Source organism: Kogia breviceps, chromosome 6 (assembly GCF_026419965.1).
Source record: "Kogia breviceps isolate mKogBre1 chromosome 6, mKogBre1 haplotype 1, whole genome shotgun sequence".
In the NCBI taxonomy this organism is placed as follows: domain Eukaryota; kingdom Metazoa; phylum Chordata; class Mammalia; order Artiodactyla; family Physeteridae; genus Kogia; species Kogia breviceps.
The window spans coordinates 8,734,157-8,746,876 of NC_081315.1; the positions used below are offsets into that span (position 1 = coordinate 8,734,157).

At 40.6% G+C, this 12,720-nt stretch overlaps 1 protein-coding gene across 9 annotated transcripts in view; it reads right to left on the reverse strand.

Moving 5' to 3' along the window:
* Nucleotides 1-12,720, reverse strand: part of FAM13A (family with sequence similarity 13 member A) — a 358,502-nt gene that overhangs the window by 307,216 nt on the left and 38,566 nt on the right. For all 9 annotated transcript variants that reach the window (XM_067035492.1, XM_067035488.1, XM_067035487.1 and 6 more), the window contains exon 2: nucleotides 1,109-1,298. In XM_067035492.1, the coding sequence (XP_066891593.1) occupies nucleotides 1,109-1,298 (190 nt within the window). The remainder of the gene's footprint in view (nucleotides 1-1,108; nucleotides 1,299-12,720) is intronic.

Below are 12,720 nucleotides of genomic sequence, written 5' to 3' on the forward strand. Positions count from 1 at the left end.
ATTCCATTTTGTCATCTACATACCAAGTAACCTGAAAAAATAGCTGTTTTTCAACTAACACAAAATACCGGACAACCTTCTGAGATCTGAGCTGTCTTGCCATATAGTCCCTACAGAAGAAAGGCGGTATCGTGCCTCTCAGGCATTTCCAATGCAGCCGCCTTCTCAGCAGGAAGGACGGACTCGGAATCACGGCAAGATTCAGGGGCGGAAGCAAACTGTGCAAAGTACAGGATTTCTTCCAAGTCTCAAGTTTTACCTTTAAAAATGCCCACCAGGGTTATATTCTACTCTGCAATGCGTCTTGTTTTAGTACAGAAGTGTTGTTTCAGCAGAGCAAATGAAAATTCCAAGCTCTTTCTTCTGAATACCTTCTGCACAAATCTCTTAAAGTTCATGGATATTTATTATCTAGTTTGGAGTTCTCCCACGATACTGCCCTAGTTTGATAAGCCTCATTGTCTCAAACTATCCAGGTTTCTAAGTTCTATTTTAAATAAAATAATTTAAAAAGCTATAAAACCTAATAGTTCTCAGCAACTAAGAGAGAGATAATTTATCTTTTTATCATGCAACGTACTGTGGCACTCTGCAATTAGTTTACACAATTGATCGTGTCATTCCCAAAGTTAATGTCCCCCCCCCCAACACCATACTAGGTTATATATCAAACTTTTTTTTTTGGTATTCTCACTGAGTTTTGAAGGAAATCAAGGCATTCAGCAAGTTCCTGACTGACCTCAAGCTGAAAGAGATACTCAAGAAGTATTCTGTTACATTAAAAATTATCAACTCTCAGTGGGAATTTAATGAATCAGGAGAACTCACCGTTAAGATTAAGACAGTGTATTTTAGCACTTAAGACTAGGAATCAATCATTCCAAACTAGAAACCTCAATGATTAAAGTGATTTCTCCATGGTAAGTTGAACTGAATATTTTCAAAAGAATGGTAAGTAGTCATAATGCCCTTAACATCCTTTTATAAGGGCAAAGTGTATGTATGCCATCACTGAAGATTCTAACTAAGGTGTTGTAGGGAATATTCTAATCACGCCTGATGAAGGAATTCACGCAAAGCAAGAGAATTACAACACAGCTGGACTTACCATGCATGGTCAAGTACTCCACTATGCTCTCCACGACAGCTGGGACGCCGTTCTCAGTCAGCCCGTGCTGCTGGAGGTCTTGCAGACTGACTCCAAACAACTTTGTGTAGGTGGCGCTCCTCTGCTCGTTTAGTGGCACTGCCGCAATCTTTTTCATGTCTTCTTTCAGCCGAACTGCTGCTTTACTTTGCTTAAAATAGTGGAAGAAAAAAGAGCAGTGAGTCATGTTTCCCACAGGGGGCTGCACGGTTACTACGGAATCTCCGGAATCAAAGGGTAAGCGTTTGGAGGCTGCAGACTAGTGGTCTTCACTTATTTTTACTTCAGCTCAAACCCAAATCCCTAACATCTCTCACGTGTTGCTCAGTGGTAGGTAGGAAAGGCGCACGCTGATACAACGGTGAAAAGGAGTGAAAAATAATGTGGCACCTGAAGCCACAGCTTAAGCGTCGCTAAGAGAGGGAACAATACACTGCAGTATCTAAGATATATTGCTACAGTAACCAGGGTGTGACTCACAAGAACCTCGTGAACGGGAAAATAAAACATTTATCAGAACACTGAAACCCCATGCAGACCCTGAAACAGTAAGATGTTACCGAAGACGAAAACTTATCTCAGTGTCATCTTAAGGTAGCTTTAATTTGAAGGATTAGAAAAAAATATACGTATGTGTAGAATGAACATTTCTTTCTCTGATTTGATTATATCTGAACATCTCAGGAATATTTTGGCACATAAAAATCAACTCAGTTTTCTTTGAAGTTCACAATGCTATAATCTCCGAAATAGCAATGTTTCAGGTAATCACAATTTTAAAAATTGCAACACGATTGTACATATTATAAATAAAAAACGCAATTTACAGTCAGTCAATTCAAGTTATCACCACGCTGAAAACTTCATACAAATTTGTCTCTTCCTTTTAATAGGAACTTTTTCCCCAAGGAAGTATTTTAAAAGATAAATTTTAATATGGTTTAATAAAACTACATGAGGGATTTTTTTTTAAAAAAGAAACAACAGCATGTGTCCTCCATAAATGTATGTATCTGTAACTTTAAACACTGAAAAGATGGCAAAAAGCAAAAATTTTATTTGAGGACAGAGGAAGCAGATTAGGGGAAACACAACCCTTTCTGAGAATGAATGCAGCAACTGACCTAAGTGTCAATATTTTAAGTGTAGGCTCAATGTAGCTGTTACAATCTGAAAGAAGAAACATTACCTCCATTGTAGAGATGAGGAAAGAAAGATCAAAGAGTTAAGAAGTAATTTAAGTCCATGCTCCTCTCCTTAATTTAAAGTTATATTGATGTTAAAGTGCAGTTTGTGTATAACACAAACTGTGATAAATTCTACATGTGACACATGACAGTTACACGAAGATAATTCTACAATTGTGATCTTCAGTAGGTTCCCCGTAGTTTCAATTTGATTTTGAATCTTACAATCTGTAGAATCAGGCCGACTTTCATGGACATCTCTGCATCTTTTAATAGGTCATATTTGAAAGCCAGATTTCCCCAGTGACAATTCAGCAAATGTATAAAGTTACAGAATAGATTTAGTTATCTATTAATACTATAAATGAGGCATAGTGTTAGCTACTGCAGAGAAGTAAGGGCAGGAACTCTCACCTCTGTTACCAAGGAAGTTACTTAACTAAGTCAAATCTGTAACCGCTACTATTTTTGTGTGTGTAAGTTTAACAACCTATCAATACCTTTCAAAAGAGCACATGGGAAATTTCAGTCAACCAGGTCTGTCTGGTGAGTAGGAAGCCAAAAAGTAACCTTTAATAATGAAACTTGGAAAACCGTCTCAAATGTCGCATCAGAAACAGCTGACAATGAGATTGAATCCTACATGTCTTATCTTCTTATTTTCTTACAGACACAACACAGCAGAGTCGTTTACAGCCGGGGTCCCCAACCCCGGGGCCGCGGACCATTACCGGCCTGAGGCCTGTTAGGAACCGGGCCACAAGCCAGGAGGTGAGCGAGTGAAGCTTTATCTCCCGCTCTCCGTCACTGGCATCACCTCCTAAACCATCACCCCCCCCAAGCCCCCACCTCCCGCCCCGTGGAAAAACTGTCTTCCAAGAAACTGGTCCCTGGTGCCGAAAAGGTTGGGGCCCGCTGGTTTAGAGTATGAACTGTGGAACCAGACTCGCTGTTTCGAATCCCATTCTGGTCTCATTCGCTGTGCAACCTTGGACGAGTCACTTACACCCAGTTTCCCCGTGTATGAAATGGGGATACCAGGAGTCCCTAGCTCATAGGAATACATAAGGTTGGGAGGAGCTCATGTACACAGAAGAATGAGAAGCGTGGCCCGCACACTCAGTAAGTACTGATTGTTATAATCATCATCATTCTTCCAGGAAATTATTCTGATTTCTTAGAACAACTGAGAGCTACTTAACCACCCCTGTACTCAAGTGTTTTCGTGGACTAAAGATTGCTGCTGAAGAAGGCACCATGGTCTAGGCCTGTGGCTGGTAGATAGTCTGACGACCTAATTATTCTCTGTGTATCTCAATCTCTTAAAATATATACGTACGACTTTTGAAAGATAAACATAAAATCATTTTGCATGTTAGTATCTGAATTTCTCAAGGTTTTATTAGAAATTCAAGGTTCTCTTAGAAACCCTGTCTTCATGTGACATTCTTTCGGCTAACAGCCCTGTTTTATATTCTGTCCTTTACTCAAGTACAGTCACTATGTCGTGCCTCCCATTAATAGCATAAATAAGCGATCTTGGCATTATGGCTCAGTGTTTTCAAGGATGAGACGTGCAGTTAACCTCACACATTGTAAACTGATGGCAAATTAAACCAGCTGTTTACTCAGTACAGAGCCACACTACAAAGCAAGTTTACATGTGATTACAGTAATAAAGGAACGTCTGATTATTCATTGGTAATCTAATTTAGGTTAATACTTTTTAAAAGGTAAATATTGTTTAACGACAACCGCAATGAAAAAAAACAGCTATATTTTTAGAGACATCCAAATCAGTTCTTCACTGATGGGCTTAGAACAAATATTAAAAAAATATCCGTGGGCTTCTCTGGTGGCGCAGTGGCTGAGAGGCCGCCTGCCGATACAGGGGACGCGGGTTCGCGCCCCGGTCCGGGAGGATCCCACGTGCCGCGGAGCGGCTGGGCCCGTGAGCCGTGGCCGCTGAGCCTGCGCGTCCGGAGCCTGTGCTCCACAACGGGAGAGACCATGACAGTGAGAGGCCCGCGTACCGCAAAAAAAAAAAAAAAAAAAAAAAAAAAAAAAAATCCTTTCTGGTAGGTTATAAGAAATATTCTATAGTTCCCTGCTCACAGAAGAAATAAAATAACTGAGGAAATGGAAAGCCATTTATGATTAATTCCATTTAAATTGAAATTACTTTCCTTTATACAATGATAACATCACTCTCTCTATATAAATGTCAAAATCTGTGGAATTTCAGCTTCCCTTCAAACACACATTTTACCTTTCTTGACCTAATATAAGTTGAAAAAGAAAGTTACTAATTGAGGAATTCTAAGCCAAACTTAACTGTTTAAACCTCTGTTTGCATACATTGCCATAAATCACTTGAGCCTGGAAACTGGACTCGTGTGTGTGTGTGTGTGTGTGTGTGTGTGTAAAAGTAATATAGGTTCCCACATTAAAAAAGACAGGGAACCTTGGGGTTTACTGCTAGAATAATCTGTAGGGGTTAGTGCTTATAATATCACCTTAGGAATAAGGAAACCAGGACCCCAAAACTTGTGGTGAACTCAGAGAGCAAGGGTTGAGCCTAGAGCCCACGTCACCTGAATTTTATGTCAATATTGGTTTTTATAATTGCATGCTGGGACCTTTTTTTTCTATATTTATTTGTGATAAAAAACAGTTAAGCTAGCTCACAAGATGCACTCGCACCAGGACAGTAGGGAATATTTGTTGATGTGAGGGCCTCTTGGTCTTCACTTCCCCTTTTTTCTAGTGACAAATCCTAACTGCCTTTGGGGCAATGACCGCACCCTCACTGTGAACATCCTTGATGAGGCTGCCACTTACAACCGCTGCCCTGCCTTTGGCAAGAGCTGGGCTCTGGTGCCCTCGCAGGTCAATCAGACCCTTGGTCCTGCAGGCCACTGAAGCTTGAGAATACTGGATGGAGCTAGTTTATTCCAGCTGCAGTGCTCTCACAAGATGGTTAGATTAATTAACCATGATGTACCTCCTGCCACCTGCATCACCGGAGCTGCCGTGGGCCTCTAGCTGCCCCTTTCTGTCACCGGTCCTTCAGCTGCTCCTTCTACATGGTGGGCTGCTCTGTAACTTTCCAGTAAGGTTTCTTGGGGCTTAAGTTAGCCAGAACCCACTTCTGTTCTACACACACACACACACACACACACACACACACACACACACACACACCCCAACTAATAAAAGTACTCCAAAAAAATAATAAAAGACTAATCAGAACAAACAGAAAACCAGGGTTTTAGATAATGAGAAAATCAGAATGATAATGACAGCTAACTTTTATGGAATGTTTACAGAGTATGTCAGCCACACTTCCGAATATCTTAGATGGCTTCGCTTTTTAAATCCTGATTAAGTGACACTAGGAAGGAAGATACTTTTGTGACCCTCGTTTTACAGAGCAGCCAGGTAATGGGCTCTGGGCTCCAGGTCCCGTCAAGGAGATGGTGTGGCCAGGAGTCACGCCCAGGCCATCCGAGTCCGGGGGACACACGCCTAATGCTGTCTCCACGGAGGATGCAGTGATACTCAAGAAACATAGGCTGGGAAGTCCAGTCCACGTGCTAAATATAAAGCAAAGTTCCTATTTTTGTAGCTGAGAAAAATAGGATTATTTGAGCTTCTTGGTCTCCTTAAAATAAAGTCAGATGTGCTCAGAAGTGACAACAATATTTGATATTAGAACCTGCATAGAGAAGGCTTTCATCAATCTAGTAAACAGGATGAGCTTCAGAAGCCTTGAGTTTTTTTTTTTTTTTTTGCGGTACGCGGGCCTCTCACTGTTGTGGCCTCTCCCGTTGCGGAGCACAGGCTCCGGACGCGCAGGCCTAGCGGCCATGACTCACGGGCCCAGCCGCTCCGCGGCATGTGGGATCTTCCCGGACCGGGGCACGAACCCGTGTCTCCTGCATCGGCAGGCGGACTCTCAACCACTGCGCCACCGGGGAAGCCCCAGAAGCCTTCAGTTTTTACCACAGCTAACATTCATTCAGTGCCGATTTTGTGCCAGACTCTGTGGTTAAGTGCTTTAAAATTAACATCTCTAAATTTCAAAACTAACTCTTTAGTAGGTACTCTTAACGATTCCCATTTGGACACAAAAACTAAGGCACAAAGAAACAGACACTTGCCTAAGACAGTTTTATAGCTAGAATGTAACCCCCAGGTGCTCTGGCTCTAACGCATGAGCTCTTAACCGTGACAGACTGTCGTATTTCCAGAACCTTTAATATTGGTGGTTCTACAAGCCCCCAAAGGGAACAAGACTACATGCAGCAGTTTCTTTACAGAGCTTAAAACAAAATCGATTTTGGATGACTGAATTCAACGGCTTGTACTTCCTTAAGGCAATCCTCCAAAAATCTCGGTACCATGAATTTAAGGTACTTTGAAGGACAATCAAGTTATACTACTGGTTAAATTCAGAACTGTGCACCTTAAAGCTCTTTGCACCCGGGGCTAGCACTGATCCATCTAAGCAGGAATGTGTAGACTAGAAAGCCACTCCACCATCAAGTAAAACAGGTGCGAGGAAAGCAGAAGATGAGCCTGAGGCAGCTTGTTCCAGAAGGCGTGGCAACGCTCAAGGACGAATGGGGTGTGTCAAAAAGACCTGTGGGCCAGCTTAAATGGGTTCCTACAGGCCAAGTTCGGGACAGTTGGAGCACCAGGAATAAGAACTATAAACGATTATAAAATATTACGTAAATAAAATGCCCTGAATCAACAGTGATACTAAGAAGAGTGAAAGAATGGGCTTACCAAAGTAAGAGTCTGCTTTACAGAACATGCTGCAGCTAAACACAGAAGGAACAGCAGAATTAGAAAATCACCTTTTTCCCACAGATCATTTAACAAATAATTCTGTCAAAGATTGACAGTGGATGCTAAAACATCAGGTGAAAAGTTGTTCGAGAACAGGATTTTCACAGTGTCAAAGATCACATGATATTTGCCAAGGGAAAAAAAAGTACCCTTACAATTGATATCTGGGTGTACTCAGTTTAACTCAGAAGATTAAATTTATCACCACTAATCACGAAGAGCTGGCATTACGTGCTCCTGTGATGCAACATGCAGAACACATCATTTATATTCTTGCCAAAAATGTTTAAGCTGCTGCTAATCTAGCCTGTAAATCTAACAGTTTACAGGTAAAACAGGAGCTAAAAGAACAAGTTAAAAGAGACTGTAAGGAAACAGACAAATTCAGAATCAGGGACATTCTAACAGGCAACTGGCCTGGACTCTTCAAAACATCAATGTCATAAGGAAAAGCTCGGTTCCAGATTTTAAAGAAATTATACACAGTTCAAATGTAGTCTATGAACACCGATTGGCTCCTGACTGAAAAAACAAAACAAAAAACTAGCCAACTGTCTCTTTGAGACAGCTAGGGAAATTTAAATGTGTTGGATATTAGATGAAATTATTGTACAGGTTACTCGGTGTAATTCCACAGCAGCGGAATTTGAGGGTGTGCACACGCAGAGGTGGGGCCGACCCCCGGGCCTACAGTTGGTGCTCTCACAGCGCGCACAGCTTTGGTGGGCTTCGGGAGCATGCATACACAGGAGGTAGAACTGACATCCAAGCAGACTATCGGAGCTGCCACAGCGGAGGCGGTCGGCTGGCAGGTGGTGTCACAGAGCCATAGGTTCCGGCTGACAGCTCCTGGGGAGGAATATGCAGAGGCTCCTTGCCCAGAGGGAGTGCTCCCGTCCCGCCCACCTCACACTACAGCTTAGCATCGGATCTGGGGGCTTCTACCCCAACAACTGGGGAGCACAGTCTGCCCCCAACAGGTCTGTGACAACCACAGAGCAAAGAGGAGGCCCCACTCAACATGTGGTGCAGCCCCTGGTCACCACAACACCAAACACGCCCCTATCAAGGGGACACCAGCCAGCACACTCTGAGGAAGGACACAGCAGGCATCCATACCAAAACCAGCCCTTGCACCAAAAATACTGGACTCACACAGTCTGCACAGGGATACGCCCACACACAAACAGCCCTTCAAGACCACAGTGGGTAACTGCTTCTCCTAAATTCAGAGAGTAAGAGAAATAAGTAAAATGAAAGAGCACAGGAACTACTCCCAATTAAAAGAACAAGAGAAATCCTCTGAAAGACAAACAGTGAAACAGACCTCTCCAGTCTACCAGAGTCTGAGCTCAAAAAGGAGGTAGTAAAAATGCTAAAGGAATTAAGACTATGGATAGAAATGCAGATCACTAGAAAAAGGAACTCGATACTATAAAGAGGAGCCAATCAAAATTAGACAACTCAATTGCTGAGGTAAAAACTGAACTAAATGCAATCAACAGCAGACTAAGTAATACAGAAAAATGAATATGTGACCTGGAAGACTGAATAATGGAAATCACCCAATCAGAACAGCAGACAGAAAGATGAATGAAAAAAAAAAATGAAGGTAACAAACGAGAGCTATGGGATAATATAAAACATGCCAACATACACATAATAGAGATTCCAGAAGGAGAAGAAAGAGAAAGGGGGATCGAAAATGTATTTGAAGAAATAATGGCTGAAAACGGACTAAACCTAAAGAAGGAAACAGATATCCAGGTACAAGGAAGCACACAGGGTTCCAGACAAGATGAACACAAACAGACCCACACCAAGACATATCATAATTAAAATGAGAAAGGTTAAAGAGAGGATTCTAAAGGCAGCAAGATACACAGCACAGGGAGGTCAGCTCAGTGCTTTGTGACCACCTAGAGGGGTGGGAGGGAGACACAAGAGGGAGGGGATATGGGGATATATGTATACGTATAGCTGATTCACTTTCTTATACAGCAGAAACTAACACACCATTGTAAAGCAATTATACCCAATGAAGATGTTAAAAAAAATAATAAAGGCAGCAAGAGAAAAAAAAAACAAAGTCATTTATAAGGGAATCCCCATAAGACTATCAGCTTATGTCTCTGCAGAAACTTTGCAGGCCAGGAGGGAGTGGCATGATATATTCAAAATCCTGAAAGGGAAAAACCTGCAACCTAGGATACTCTACCTAGAAAGATTATCACTTAGAATGGAAGGAGAGAAAGAATTTCTCAGACAAGCAAAAACTAAAAGAATTCAGCAATATTAAACCAACCCTAAGAGAATATTGAAAGGTCTTCTTTAAATAGAAAAGTAGCAAGAATCTATAGGAAAGGAAAAATCACAATAGGAAAGGCAAATATTTCAAAGGATTGAAGAACACTAAAGCCAGTATGTAGATAAAAAGACAATTTAAAAAATTGTAGTGGGCTTCCCTGGTGGTGCAGTGGTTGAGAGTCCGCCTGCCGATGCAGGGGACACGGGTTCATGCCCCGGTCTGGGAAGATCCCACATGCCGCAGAGTGGCTGGGCCCGTGAGCCATGGCCGCTGAGCCTGCGCGTGCGGAGCCTGTGCTCCGCAACGGGAGAGGCCACGGCAGTGAGAGGCCCGCATACTGCAAAAAAAAAAAAAAAAAAAATTCTAAAAACAATTTTAACTACAATAAACAGTAAAAGTATAAGCATAAAAATGTAAAATAGGACCTCAAAATCACAAAATGAGAGAGGAGGAAAGTATAAAAATATAGATCTTTTAGAATGTGTTTGAGTCTGTATGACTATCAGTTTAAAAAAAGTAGATATAGTTATGGGTCAACATGCTTGAACTCCATGGTCACCACAAGTCAAAAACATACAAGAGATTCACAAAAACCAAAAAAAAAAAAAAAGGAACTCAAGCATACTACAAAAGAAGATCACCAAATCACAAAAGGAAAAACAAAAAAGAAGAAATGAACACCCTGATACCAAAGCCAAACAAAGTCACTATAAAAAAAGAAAATTATAGGCCAGCATCTTTGATGAATATAGATGCAAATATCCTCAACAAAATATTAGCAAACTGAATCCAACAATAAAGTATCATACTTCATGATCAAGCTGGATTCATACCAGGGTCACAAGGATGGTTCAACATACACAAATCAAGGTGATACACCACATTAACAAAAGGAAAGACAAAAACCACATGATCATTTCAACAGACACAGGAAAAGCATTTGGCAAATTTCAACACCCATTCATGATAAAATCTCTCATTCAAGTAGATGTCAGAGGGAACATCTCAACATAATAAAGGTCATTTATGACAAACCCACAACCAATCCTAATACTCAAGGGTGGAAAGCTGAAAGCATTCCCACTAAATTCAGGAACAAGACAAGGATGCCTACTCTTGCCATTTCCATTCAACATAGTATTTGAAATCTTAGCCACAGCGATCAGACAAGAAAAAGAAATTAAAGGTATCCAAATTCTAAGGGAAAGGATAAAACTCACTATTTGCAGATGACATGATGCTGTATATTGAGAACCCTAAAGTCTCCATACAAAAACTATTAGAACTAATAATGCAGCAAGGTAGTAGGATATAAGATTAATATACAGAAATCTGTTGTGTTTCATTACACTAACAGTGAAACATCAGAAGATAGTCTCTTCAGCAAGTGGTGTTGGAAAAGCTGGATAGCTGCATGTAAATCAATGAAGCTAGAATGTTCCCTCATGCCATACACAAAAATCAATTCCAAATGGCTTAAAGACTTAAGACATGATACCATAAAACTCCTAGAAGAGAACATAGGCAAAATGTTCTCTGACATTAATTGCAGAAATACTTTTTTTAGATCAGTTTCCCAAGGCAAAAGAAACGAAAGCAAAAATAAAAGAGAGTGACCTTATTAAACTTAAAAGGTTTTGCACAGCCATGGAAACCATAAACAAAATGATAACCCACAGAATGTGAGAAAATATCTGTAAACAATAACAACAAGGGTTTAATTTCCAAAATATACAAACAGCTCATACAACTCAATATCAAAAAACAATCCAGTCAAATGGGCAGAAGACCTAAAAAGACAACTTCTCCAAAGACAACATACAGATGGCCAACAGGCACATGAAAAGATGTTCCACATCACTAATTATTAGAGAAATGCACATCTAAACTACAATAAGGTATCACCTCACACCAGTTAGAACGGCCATCATCAAAAAGTCTACAAATAATAAATGCTGGAGAGGGTGTGGAAAAAAGGAAACCCTTCCACACCAACAGTGGGAAAATCAACTGGTGTAGTCATTATGGAGAACAGTGTGGAGGTTTCTTAAACAATTAAAATTAGTTACCACATGATCCAGAAATCCCACTCCTGGGCATATATCTGGAAAAGATGAAAACTCTAATGTGAAAAGATACATGCACTCCAATGTTCATAGCAGCACTATTTACAATAGCCAAGACATGGAGGCAACCTAATTGTCCATCAACAGATGAATGGATAAAGATGTGATATATATATACACCATGGAATATTACTCAGCTACAGAAAGAATGAAATATTGTCATTTGCAGCAACATGGATGGACCTAAAGATTAACATACTAAGAAGTCAGAGAAATACAAATATTATGTGATAACATTTATAAACGGAATCTAAAAAATGATACAAGTGAACTTATTTACAAAAGAGAAACAGACTCAGACATAGAGAACAAACTTATGGTTACCAAAGGGGAGAGGGAGCATGGGGGGGGGGGGAACAAATTAGGAGTATGGGATTAACAGATACAAGTACTATACATAATATAGATAAGGAACAGGGATTTACTGTATAGCATAGGGAATTATGTTCAATATCTTGTAATAACCTATAATGGAATATAACTTGCAAAAAGAAAACTGAATCACTATGCTATACATCTGAATCTAATGCAATATTGTAAATTAACTATACTTTAATAAAGTAATAATATTAAAAAATTGGGGAAAAAATAGAGACCTCTCAAAGAGATTCCATGCCTAAGAAAGAGTAATACCATTTTTTGACAGCAGAATTAGGAGGGAAAGGAATATGTTCTCTTCAAATTGCAATTTAAAAATTAACAATAACTGTGGGAATATTCTTACACAGAGACGCGGACGATCCTATTAGCTTGGATAGGGTTGCATTAGAGTGGGAAAGCACTCTGTTGGAAATTCGGGTACCTGGGTTTAAACCACGGTTTTGCCACTGGGTATTTTCCCTGGAAATGTCAGCCTCTTTGGTCGAGTGTGACCTTAGGAGGGGGCGGCAAATGCACCCCTAAAGAAGGATCACCTATGCTCTCTGTCCAGCCACAAGAGCTAAGTCAAGCTTATGTATCACCAGGAGGACAACACTGCAGCCAGATCCCCTCACATTCAGCCTGCTCACCTTATACAAGTTTTCATCTACAACCACACTGGGTCCTCATCTGCTGAGCTACAATAACACTACCTACTTTAAAGTGTTGTGAGAG